The following is a 13,245-nucleotide window of genomic DNA, read 5'->3' as shown; positions in this document are numbered from 1 at the left end:
ACTCAGCTTCCTGTATCTTTAGATTTTAAATTTTCAGTGGAAAATAGCTTAAAATAGGTTTTCGGCAAGTATTTTTGCTTGACAACAATGGCGGCATGTCACAGTCATTTTCAGGGATCGATAGCTGATCGTGACAGCTATTTTGACAATAAATTTTATTGTTTTACTAAGAACGAAAATCACCAAATATTGGGATATGAATCAGAGTTCGTTTTTTAAAAAAAAGCTGGCCACAAATGCCCGTACGTAAACGTGACTTTTTTTTTTTTTGCTTAATTTTAATTAACATTAACTGATCTAAAATATAAAAATTAGAAAAATACACTAACCACGTCAAAAACAAATTAAATTTTTTTACTCACATATATTCATTTAAATGTTTTAAAATACTTGCCGAAAACCACTTTTTAAACTCAAAATTCCAAGGTATAAGTCAGAAGGTTTAGGTGACCTTAGTGCTAAGATCACTTCGTGAAATGTGGACAGATGGATCTCTACCAAATGAGCTGATAAGTAATTTGCCTCTAGTTACTGCCAGCAGTACTGTACCCCAACACTGTTAGTGTTACACTGATAATTGTATACCTACCTGCATTTTCAAGTGGTGGCAACAGTTTGGCAATCTCCAGTAGAAATAATGTCTTGGAATCCTCATCAGGATGCTCTGCTTTGACAAGGCCTGACACAAACACATCGTAAGACTCAGAAAAATGACCTGTAGACTTGTACACCTGTCCTAATCGCCAATAGCCCTGGAGAAAAGAATAAGAAATTAATAACATTCAGTGCTTCCCATGGACACTTTGTTTGTGGACAATATGGATATCTGTATACTTGAAGCACGGCTGATGAGCCCAATGCATGTAGTAGCTCAGTATGGAGTTCGTATTAGTTATTTCATATATACCCATTTTTTTTTTACTAACAACTGCCAAACAAAATTTTAAATAATTGCATAAGGTAGTTAGGCACTCAATTGGATCTTAGTGCTGAGATCACCGTAATTGCATACGGTAGTTAGGCTCTCAATTGGATCTTAGTGCTGAGGTCACTGTAATTGCATACGGTAGTTAGGCACTCAATTGGATCTTAGTGCTGATATCACCGTAGTTAGGCACTCAATTGGATCTTAGTGCTGAGATCACCATAACTGCATACAGTAGTTCGGCACTCAACTGGATCTTAGTGCTGAGATCACCGTAATTGCATACGGTAGTTAGGCTCTCAATTGGATCTTAGTGCTGAGGTCACCGTAATTGCATACGGTAGTTAGGCACTCAATTGGATCTTAGTGCTGATATCACCGTAGTTAGGCACTCAATTGGATCTTAGTGCTGAGATCACCATAACTGCATACGGTAGTTAGGCACTCAACTGGATCTTAGTGCTGAGATCACCATAACTGCATACAGTAGTTAGGCACTCAATTGGATCTTAGTGCTGAGATCACCGCAGTTAAGCACTCTATTGGATCTTAGTGCTAAGATCACCGTGATTGCATAAGGTAGTTAGGCACTTAATTGGATCTTAGTGCTAAGATCACCGTGATTGCATAAGGTAGTTAGGCACTTAATTGGATCTTAGTGCTAAGATCGCTTTGTGGAATTGAGGGTCTCCACGAGTACTCAGGCACGGGTCGAGTCTAGCAAGATCGGAGTTTGTTCACAGGACTCGAGAACCCGTATAAGTGAGACAATGTAGAGCACTATTTTAGCAGTAACTAACCAGTAATACAAGTTACACAATAATCATATGTAGTTTCTGTTTAATCTGGCTGTCCATCCATCACAATACTAAACATATCAACTGGTTTCTAAATGCAATTCAATGGCATGATTTCGGATTCACGTTCAGTGAATTAAGATGCATATATTTTATTTTATTCTTTAGTATCATTATCACCTAGTGTCAGGTACTCGGGTGCAGGTCGAGTTTGACCCTTGAGTACTCGAGTCCGGGTCGAGTTTGACCCTTGAGTACTCGAGTCCAATATTTTGGACTTGTGGAGGCCCTAGTGGAATGGCACATCAATCCAGTTTAATGGTTACACACTCCATTTATAGGTTTTATTACCTACGTGTAGAAGTATATGCGAGAAGTCTCTTTTAACAGGCCAACATACATGAATGATAAATGATTGTTTTTACCTTGTAAAATGTTGAGTTGGCCATCACAGCATTATGTGCGGCGGTCAGAGCCTGCTTCATGTCGCCCATGTTGGAGAGCACTAAGGAACAGTTGCTGTGCAGGATGGCCAGCTCTGTGTTCATAGTGCCCAGTCCACTCAAAAGAGAAATGGCCGCCTCATAGTGTTTCAGCGCCTGGGTGTTATTATTTTCTTTCTGAGCTTTGTTTCCAGCCTCTCGAAGGTATGCAACTTTTTTATGCAAACTGTTGTCTGTAAAAAGATACAATTATATGACATATTCTATAACATGCAATGATTGTATAGTTAAAAAAAAAATGTTAAGACTAATTTTCCTGGTGATAATCAAGTTATCTATTTACCTATCATGAAAAACTGAATCCGATAGTTTAAAAAATTAAAATAAATAAATAAAATAAAATAATAATATCTAAAATTATCAGATATACATAGACCCACATAATTAAATGATTAACAACATAAGCAAACCCATGACATAGAAAACTAGAATGGCAAAGCCAAGATTATCAACAATTAAGGAAAACTTTAACAAAGTTCAAAATGACCGTCACCATACTCTTATCATGGGACTGAGGGGTGTCCAGATTATTTTGTAAAGATTCATCGAAATAGGAAAATGATCAATTAAAAGGTTTCATGAATTAAAAGATGTTGGACAAACTTGAATAAATGTTCCAACAGATCTTAAAATTGCCCTGGAGTTTCAGTTTTGAGACTGGATGTGTGGAATTTAAAAAAATGTCACTTGGTGGACATCCATATCGATTAAACCAGTGTATTAAATCATTTAAAGGAAGGGACAATTAAGGCATTTGGCCTGGTATGCATATTCAACGATATATAATGTACATTATTGCTTAATATCAACAAGTATAATCATACAGTTAATTAATAAAAGAGTTAAATGTGACAGCTATCATATATAACGGGTACAGCCATTTTGTACCATCCCAGTGAATACGCCCTCTAGCGAGCTGGTGGTTACGTAATACCTAACGTGTCACGTCAGGAATTAGTCTTCGAACTGAAAAAACAAAACATACCTGATTTTTTCGGATGCATCGCAATGTTCTGTAATAATAGCCATCCCAGTAAGCCAACAACAATTATATATAATTTTTCAATACAAAATAAACCACCATTGTCAAAGTGTTGAAATAACTGTATTATGTTTTGTACATAAATTAACCCATGTACTGAAATAATAATCGGAGTGTTTTCTTGGTTAATTGGTCTTTTCTTTCCGTGGCCTGTACCTGTGGTTCCTGATTGGCAGGTGTATATTTAGACGGTCACCCAGACACTGTGTCTAGACACACTAAAAAGCTATGCCTCTTTTATTAAGATCACAAGGTATTGTCTGATAGCCGCGCGGACGCCCCTCAAATCATAATTGACATTATCACTTTATTACTGTAAGTAATTCTGTAAAACCCTTGATTAAGTAGACTTTCCCATCTAAAATCACAAAACTGACCAATTACGTCATCCCAAAGAAAAGAAAAGTATCACTTGGGTATCATGAGTGGTCGTTTTTGCTCGAATGTACCCTACCAATAGGCCTAATAATATGCATTTTTTCTTTGGATATTTTTTTAAAAGAAAAATACTATAACTCCATTTTGTTCTATTGATACAAATTGAAATATATTTAGTTAAATAGTTTATTATACTATCAAGTCATTTATATTGTTTTACAAGTCAGGTTGATGAAAGCGAAGCGCCTTGTCATAAATTAGAGTGTTTGTTTACACTGTGCATCGAGGAGATGGACGGAGCTGACGTCACTTCGCCCCAAGCTATACCACTGGACGTCACAAAAACGAAACAAAATGGCTGCCTCCAGTTAGCAGAAATAACCATGTTTTTTTATTAACTCTAAAATTACGCGTTTTTCATTTGTTAAAGTGTCAGTATGAGTTGGTGGTCTGGGTATGCATCTTTCCAACACATAAGGCTCTTGTTTGAGTGGACCCTACCTTTAAGGGTGAAAAGAAATTGTAAACTTCATTAAAATGTAAAGCCAATAATCTACAGAATAAGGTCATTAAACAAAGAAGCAAAGAAACAATTTTTTTTTAAATGATATACACATGTATGAACTTTTAATAGCCAAAAACCAAGATAAATTGCACTGAATTATAGCCAAAATCCAGCTGACCTGTGTTTTGTGATGTCTTCCGCAGAATTCCAAACACCGGGCTCTTTTGGTCTATGTAGTCAATGGGCAGCTTGCCATATCTGTCGCGAACATCAGTGGCACACCCGTAGTTGAGCAAGAGTTTGAGAAGAGCTTCACCGCTGAACGAGTCTGTTTTACCAGACTTCACTATAATGTGAATAGCTGTCTCCCCAAATCTGTCCTTACTGTCAATCTGAGCCCGAGCAGATGGGATGTTCTCCATTATGTACTTAAACAGGTCATGAACTCCTGAAAACAGAATACAATGTAACTACTGGGATGTTCTCCATTATGTACTTAAACAGGTCATGAACTCCTGAAAACAGAATACAGTGTAACTACTGGGATGTTCTCCATTATGTACTTAAACAAAAAAAATAGTAAAGTTTGTTTTATTTAACGACGCCACTAGAACACATTGATTTTTAATCTTATCATCGGCTATTGCACGTCAAACATATGGTCATTCTGACAGTTTTTTTTAGAGGAAACCTGCTGTCGCCACATAGGCTACTCTTTTACGACAGGCAGCAAGGGATCTTTTATTTGCACTTCCCACAGGCAGGATAGCATAAACCATAGCCTTTGTTTAACCAGTTATGGATCACTGGTCGGTGCAAGTGGTTTACACCTACCCATTGAGCCTTGCGGAGCACTCACTCAGGGTTTGGAGTCGGTATCTGGATTAAAAATCCCATGCCTCGACTGGGATCCGAACCCAGTACCTACCAGCCTGTAGACTGATGGCCTAACCACGACACCACCGAGGCCGGTTGTACTTAAACACGTCATGAACTCCTGAAAATAGAATACAATGTAACTACTGGGATGTTCTCCATTATGTACTTAAACAAGTCATGAACTCCTGAAAATAGAATACAGTGTAACTTATGGGATGTTTTTCATTATACATGCAATTTTACACAATTTGTGACCGTTATACATCAATAAATTCACAAAAAATTACAAACGCTTCTCATATAACACTTTAACACAACTGGACACACATAACACTAAATATGTCCAAAAATCCCATTATTATGCTTAAATATTAAATAACATATCAAGGGAGGCAACTCTAAGACTCGCCTGTCTGAAGAGCTGTGATGAGAGCTGAAATAGGAATCGGTTCATCGGCTGTCCGGGCAACCGTGGCAACATCAGCACCTTTTTTGAGCAGACATATAGCCAGATTAATGCCCCAGGTTTTGAGAGCCACCTCATTGACAGAACACAGAAGATCTCTGATGATGATGTCATTCGTAGCACAGTCAGCGGCAACGCCTTCAAACGGGTTGTCAGGACAACCAGGCCAGCCAAGAATGAGAAGACACACAGCCTCCCAGTTGTTGCCAACTGCCAGCTGATTGAGCACTCTGGACCACAGTGTGCAGTTGGAGGGTAGTTCAAGATTTCCATACACATGCATGCCTTCATCTTCGTTTATACCTAGAAAAGCAAATTACCATTTACATAGCACCAATTCTGTATTAAACTCATATGTAACAGAGTAACCAAAACAGGAGTGTCTAGCAAATGAACCAACTTGAATCTTGAATCAAAGAAAATCTTAGAATTAAAACTCACTTGATAAAATAAGAGCCTCTTGTAACACTATTGTTCAACGTGGGCTTTACAGTATCACATTCCCCATCAAGTTTCTGAAGTCTCATAAAATCTTGTCATTAAAGCATGCAGGGGTGCAGAAAGTACTCACTTGTTCACCAAATGTGCATAAAAATTCTGACAAACAAGTTAAGAAACACAACTACCAGTCTGATGCGTGATCTGTCTTTCTGACTGACAGTAAGTCTTCTTTTTTCATCGAATCTCCAACTCCATGTCAGCAATGGCAGAATTCCAAACCATTCTAACAAACAGTTCAGAATTATAACGAAATACACATTACATGCACCACATTGATAATAGGCAACTTTGATGTTTCGACATACTGGAAACGGAGCCAGTCTAAGCCGACAAAATGGCTGGTTTACGTTGCCGGTGTTTTGACTAGATCGTTCTATTAAATACTTGCGGGATGTCACTATAAATTTTGTAAATATATATGAAAGAAATATGAAAAAATTTGTCTATACTAGAATATTTCAAAATTTATTGATTTTTCAATCAAGGTTTGGTGCTACCAAGTGTTCTTAAAAATGCTTTTGTCAAATATATACATGTATCTATCATTTGAAGTGAAAACGGTGTATATTATAATATTGTTAAACAATAATATATCGTTCTACAAGCTGGCAGAGTCGTAGAAATTCTGGCAGTCTAATAAATTTTAGCTGTTCAGGTCTGGCTGGGTAGTGTCATATTTTCCATTTCTCTCTTTGAAATCACCAGCTCTTTGGTCCGTTCTTAATCTTAAATGTCGTTACATGGTGGCAGCTCTGGGATGTAGACATTTTATTTATTTTCTGTGCAGCAGTAAACTCGTAAACTAAATATTTAGAAGCTCGCAGTAACCAACTAAGATACAAACCTTTTATGAATTTGGGTCCAGATTCCTAAAAGGTAATATCCGATACACGGAAGATTTTCACCATACAACAAATGTCCACATCCAGCCCCATACAATATTACAACAAGCCTGCATTTGTTTTTAATAGGTGGACAGACAATACAAAATAAAGATCCTTTGTACATGAATGTATATAAATGTTAATAGGTGGACAGACAATACAAAATAAAGATCCTTTGTACATGAATGTATATAAATGTTAATAGGTGGACAGACAATACAAAATAAAGATCCTTTGTACATGAATGTATATAAATGTTAATAAGTGGACAGACAATACAAAATAAAGATCCTTTGTACATGAATGTATATAAATGTTAAATGTTTTTCTTTAACGACACCACCAAAGCACATTGATTTATTAATCATCGGTTATTGGATGTAAAAAATGTTGTCATTTTTAGTCTTAAAGCGGAAACACGCTACATTTTTCCATTAGTAGCCAGGGATCTTTTATATTCACCATCCTTCAGACAGGATAGCACATACCATGATCTTTGATATAACAAACGTGGTGCACTGGCTAAAATGAGATATAGCCCAATGTTGCAATTTTGACAGTCTTAAAGCGAAAACCCGATACATTTTTCCATTAGTAGCCAGGGATCTTTTATATGCACCATCCTTCAGACAGGATAGCACATACCTTGACCTTTGATATACCAATTGTGGTGCACTGGCTAAAATGAGATATAGTCCAATGTTGTAATTTTGACATAGTCTTAAAGCGGAAACCCGATAAATTTTTCCATCAGTAGCCAGGGATCTTTTATATGCACCATCCCACAGATAGTTTAGCACATACCATGACCTTTGATGTGCCAATCGTGGTGCATTGGCCAAAACATGATATAGCTCAATGGGCCCACCGACACATGTATATATAAATGTATATTATATATGCAATAAAATGTTTCCAATCAAAACACAGGATACATAGAGGTTATTACCAGTGTTTTTCGGTATCGTCAATATCATATATTAAGAATAAAAATTGTGTTATGCGAGCCTCCGGCGAGCATAATACATTATTTTTATTCCTAATATATGATATTGACGATACCGAAATACATGAGGGTAATAATCTCTTAAAAATTATCATATAAGCTCAAGCTTAATACAACGTGTTTTTGTAAACTGTACACGCAACTTTAATTCCAGTCCGCCATTACTAGATATTCAAATGACGTAAGAATATGTGGCGCGGTGTATTTTTGAATGGAAATGACGTCAAGCTCGAATGACGTCATTTTGGATGTCCTTACATCAAAATAAAGTTATGCCTAACATTTTTTGTTTTCTGAACGCTGGACAGCTTTCAGTATCAAATTGCCATTGAAATGTTTTTATTTGATGACTATGAATGCATACGTCAATCATGGAGTGTCATTCAAGTATGTTTGCTTAAATGTCAATAAACCTAGTGCCGAGACCTCGACTAATTTAAACCTAATTTGCAAAGTTATCAAATTCTTAAAGTGTGTGATCTGAAAAATATTACATACTTTGATTGCACTGAAAATGCAAGATATATGATAAATAGAATGTACTGACTAGGAAAGTGTATAACAGTAACTGCCATTTCTGCCAGGATGTAAATGCGATCCTCCTCCGAGAAGGTTGGTCCTTGCATACTCCAGAGGGCTGCCAGGCACGCAGCGCAGTCGATGAACGAGCCAGTCAGCTTGTGGGCTTGAGCTGCTCGCCAGTAGCCCTGAAACAAAGGCAGATTCCAGAATTAAACAACAGCAGGGTTCGTAACAGGTAGTAAAATATGGCCTGCTGGTATTTTTATCAAATAGCAGATCAATAGAGATTATTATGCAAGTTAGTCTGTCGTAATACATAAATCCTGACATGAATTTATTATTATTATTATTATACATACATGTATCCTCAAACTATTTTCTGGAAGAAAGCCTGCATATAGTAATAAACGAAACTTCCTTGGTCTAAGATATATAGCCTACATGTAGTTTACATGACATGGAGCTAACTGCAGAAATCTAACACTGAGATAAACCAGGTCCTGTGCTTATAAAACTTAAAGTCTAGACTTTAATCAAGTCCAGACTTTAACGTAATTCTATTTGAACGGCATTGCCATGACGTTAAAGTCTGGACTTTAACGTAATTCTATTTGAACGGCGTTGCCATGACGTTAAAGTCTGGACTTTAACGTAATTCTATTTGAACGGCGTTGCCATGACGTTAAAGTCTGGACTTTATTAAAGTTTAGACTTTAAGGTTTATAAGCACGGGGCCAGGGCTTGTAGAATGTTTATAAAATCCACTAGCCATTGGATCAGTGATTAAAAACATTTACTAGCCACAATTAAAAATCCACTAGCCATTGGATCAGTGATTAAAAACATTTACTAGCCACAATTAAAAAGTTAATAAAAGTTTACTAAATAATAGTAATAATTAGATATGTCACCTAAATAGGAAGATAGAACTTAAAAACACAGTGTTTGAGATTAACGGTATCCCGATGATACCATACCATAATTTATTTTGGATACCAGACTTCGAGAACCTAGTATCCCACCGGGATACCATATAATACTAAATTCTCAGGTGGGATACCAGATTTTGAAATGTTAGTATCCAACTAGGATACTGGCCAAAATTTTTAATCTCGAACACTAAAACACTAACATTGAGGTTGGGGCAGGATATTCATATTTATAAAATAGACTTAACTACTACATTGGACCAAAAGAAAATCACTAGCCGTCGGGCATGGCAATAGTAGTTCTTGACTAGCCCAACATTGAATATCACTAGCCAAGGAAGTGGGGCTACCATAATCTAGAAGCCCTGTAAACAAAAGTGTTGATGCTATCAGCAAATACGAAAACCAACACGTATATCTCGTCTTTTGACTTCATCAAGATGAGAAGGGACATAGCCCAGTGGTAAAGTGTCCGCTTGATGAGCGGTCAGTCTGGGATCGATCCCCGTTGGTGGGCCTATTGGGCTATTTCTTGTTCCTGCCAGTGCACCACGACTGGTATATCAAAGGTCGTGGTACATGTATGTGCTATTCTGTCTGTGGGATGGTTCATATAAAAGATCCCTTGCTACTAATGAAAAAATGTAGCGGGTTTCCTCTCTAAGATTATGTCAGAAAAACTAAATGTTTGAAATACAATAGCCGATGATTAATAAATCAATGTGCTTTAGTGGTATTGTTAAACAAAAAAACTTTTCATCAAGATGAGACAATAAAGCGCAAAATGAAACACAGAAAATACACCAGGTACAAGCATTGTGGTTGGCTATAAAATGAAACACAGAAAATACACCAGGTACAAGCATTGTGGTTGGCTATAAAATGAAACACAGAAAATACACCAGGTACAAGCATTGTGGTTGGCTATAAAACATTGTATTAACGGCTCTTATTAAAATTAATTTGTTATTTCCACTGTTACAAACAAATAAAAATTTAACATGTTGTTCAATAGACCTCTTTCACATTCCACTGTGCATGTGCCCTTTGTGGGGTAACTCGAGGACGCAAATCGCAGACTCACGCGAGATCTCGCAAAAATAGACCTGTGGACAAGTTGGGGGGCATAGACAATGAGAGGCCATGCAATAGGAATGTAAATATCTCCATGATTAATTATTCTACCAGTAGGGAACCCGAAAATTCTGTTGACATCCAACAAGACTTATTGGAGACATTTGTGAATTATTGCTTATCACAAAATAAAAATATTTGGTTGTTAACGCTAGACAAACCATCGTTTCGAATTCGTACGCAATAAATATCAAATATGGGCTGAAATAATATTAATGTGTTCGCGCTTGCGTGTATGCAGATATTTATTGTATTTAACATGATTTAAATATTTATAAAGCACTATACACATAAATACATGTGTACATTCAGGATTCTTGTCGGAATTTCTTTTCACCAAGTTATTTAAAATTTTGTTCGGTATTTGGAATAAATTAAATGATACATATGAAATCTGAGCTATGGTACTATAAAACATTAGAATCAGACCCGTAGGAACAATATCTGGAGTTGGGGGAGGGGGCACAGTCTGTAGTGGAGGGACACAGTCTAATTGGTGGTGGGGGGGCAAACGCCATATTTTAAACTGGGTTTATAAAAGTGGAGCTAGTCCCCCCCCACCACCCGACTTCTCGATTGCTACCGACCTGAGAATGGTCAGAAATGTAATTGAATTGCATATACAGGTATTTAAATACGAAGCAAGATTATTTAACCTAAGAAACATGTAAGTTTTATTTATAACAGATTAGACTAGCCGATAGCTTGATAATATGGCTACAAACTCAGGATTGTCTCTTTATTATAAACTCATGAGGATTTATTATGCGCAGTCATAAGGTACTTCGTTTGAATGTTTGAAGCAAACATATTAAGTACCATGCCTCGGACGACGGACAATAAAAAAAAGGTAAACAGGCCAAGTCTGAATTTAAGCCAAAATAATTAAAACGATGAATGAAAATGAGGAAATACATGTAGGGCAGGCCTAATAAATAAATAAATAATTTTAAAACTTCGTAAATACCAGATATTTCATACAAGGTTGTTTTATATGACTAATATAAATAATGGTGAAGTGAAAATAAAGAAAGAATCAAACAAAGAAAATAAATTGAATAATAAATAAATAAATGTAAATAATAATAATTAACCTTCGTAAATACCAGATATTTCAAATGAAGTTGTATGTGACTGATATAAGTGATGGCGAAAAGTAAATAAAAGAAATAAAGAAAGAAATATAAAAAAAAGAAGAAAAAAAAGAAGAAGATAAATAAAATAATAAATAAGGTCACGGCGCTACACACACACATACAGAAATATATATGTATTCGTAAATATCAGATATTATTTCAAGTGAAGTTGTATGTATCTTGAGAAAAATGATAATGAAAATAAATTTAAATAAATAAAATAAGATAAATAAATAAATAAATAAGTAAATAAATACATAAATAAATAATTTGTGGATAGACATGTAATATTGATTAGTAGTTGTACGACTGTCTTTTTTAATGAACCTATAAGGGGAAAATAGAGCTGTGATAACGGTCTATGTGAGTTAGGGGTTTTGTTATTTTTAATGAAACTATAAGGGAAAAATAGAGCTGTGATAACGGTCTATGTGAGTTAGGGGTTTTGTTATTTTTAATGAATCGATAAGGGGAAAATAGAGCTGTGATAACGGTCTATGTGAGATAGGGGTTTTGTTATTTTTAATGAAACTATATGGGGAAAATAGAGCTGTGATAACGGTCTATGTGAGTTGGGGGTTTTGTTATTTTTAATGAAACAATAAGGGGAAAATAGAGCTGTGATAACGGTCTATGTGAGTTGGGGGTTTTGTTATTTTTAATGAAACAATAAGGGGAAAATAGAGCTGTGATAACGGTCTATGTGAGTTAGGGGTTTTGTTATTTTTTTAGGGGGAAGGGAGGCATATTTTATTTAATTTTAAATACTGATACATGTGGAGAATTAAACATCACTGGAAATCCGTGTGAATATTTAACTCTAATTTTAATTGTTAAAAGTAGCAAACACATTCCACTAAAGTTAATTTCATTGTATGAATCTTTTAATTTTGAGTTGTTAAAAAACCCTTGACAGGCGGCTCCAGAGACTTCGTCTAAGTTATGTTTCACTGCTTTTGGTCTTAAACCATTGTAGACTTTAGTAGACCGTTTTTCGCAGCCATTTTACCATCTTATACGAAATATGTACGTTAGTCGCTAGAGATTCACAGCTTCTATAAAGCTACTCACGATGCTCATGACAACTGTCGATCATGCCCCTCAATTTGTATATAGCCTCGAGACCGTCTAATTCGGCAAGGGATGTTACTCTTCGCGCACATGCACAATGGGAATGTGAGAGAGGTCTATTAAGTAATAATTATTATTGTAAATAATCATTACAATCAAATTTAAATATAGTCTGTTTGCTTCGAAAGAGAACTCATGAACTGATATGTAACTCTGTAATGAGTAAAAGCTGAAATTAATACAAAAACATATTATTAAGTTTTAAACCCATACCAACTCATATAATACAGCCTCGGCGATATAGTAGTTATGCCATCGGACTTCAAGCTGGTAGGTACTGGGTTCATATCCCACCTGAGGCAATGAGGGAAGTTTCATGCCAGTACCAGCTCCAACCCAGAGTGAGTGTCCCGCTAGGCTCAATGGGTAGGTGTAAGGCCACATATACAGAGTTTCACCCACTTCATGGGTGTGTTTATGGGTATGTCTCCCAAGTGTATCATCCCATATGGGGGATGATTACCCGGCATGCACTGCAGGTTCTGTGTACCCCGGGCACGGGTGATA

At 36.2% G+C, this 13,245-nt stretch overlaps 1 protein-coding gene across 1 annotated transcript in view; it reads right to left on the bottom strand.

Annotated features, from left to right (window-relative positions):
- The window catches only part of LOC121376925 (TPR and ankyrin repeat-containing protein 1-like), a 92,390-nt gene extending 83,801 nt beyond the window's left edge, over positions 1-8,589 (bottom strand). Inside the window, exons 1-5 of the mRNA XM_041504729.1 lie at positions 8,434-8,589; positions 5,439-5,798; positions 4,329-4,598; positions 2,148-2,398; positions 590-752 (exon numbers count right to left, since the gene is read on the bottom strand). Coding sequence (XP_041360663.1) covers positions 590-752; positions 2,148-2,398; positions 4,329-4,598; positions 5,439-5,798; positions 8,434-8,512 — 1,123 coding nt within the window. The 5' untranslated portion in view covers positions 8,513-8,589. The remainder of the gene's footprint in view (positions 1-589; positions 753-2,147; positions 2,399-4,328; positions 4,599-5,438; positions 5,799-8,433) is intronic.
- Positions 8,590-13,245: the final 4,656 nt, after the last annotated feature.

Source organism: Gigantopelta aegis, chromosome 7, assembly GCF_016097555.1.
Source record: "Gigantopelta aegis isolate Gae_Host chromosome 7, Gae_host_genome, whole genome shotgun sequence".
Lineage (NCBI taxonomy): Eukaryota > Metazoa > Mollusca > Gastropoda > Neomphalida > Peltospiridae > Gigantopelta > Gigantopelta aegis.
This window is presented reverse-complemented; position numbering and strand designations above follow the sequence as displayed.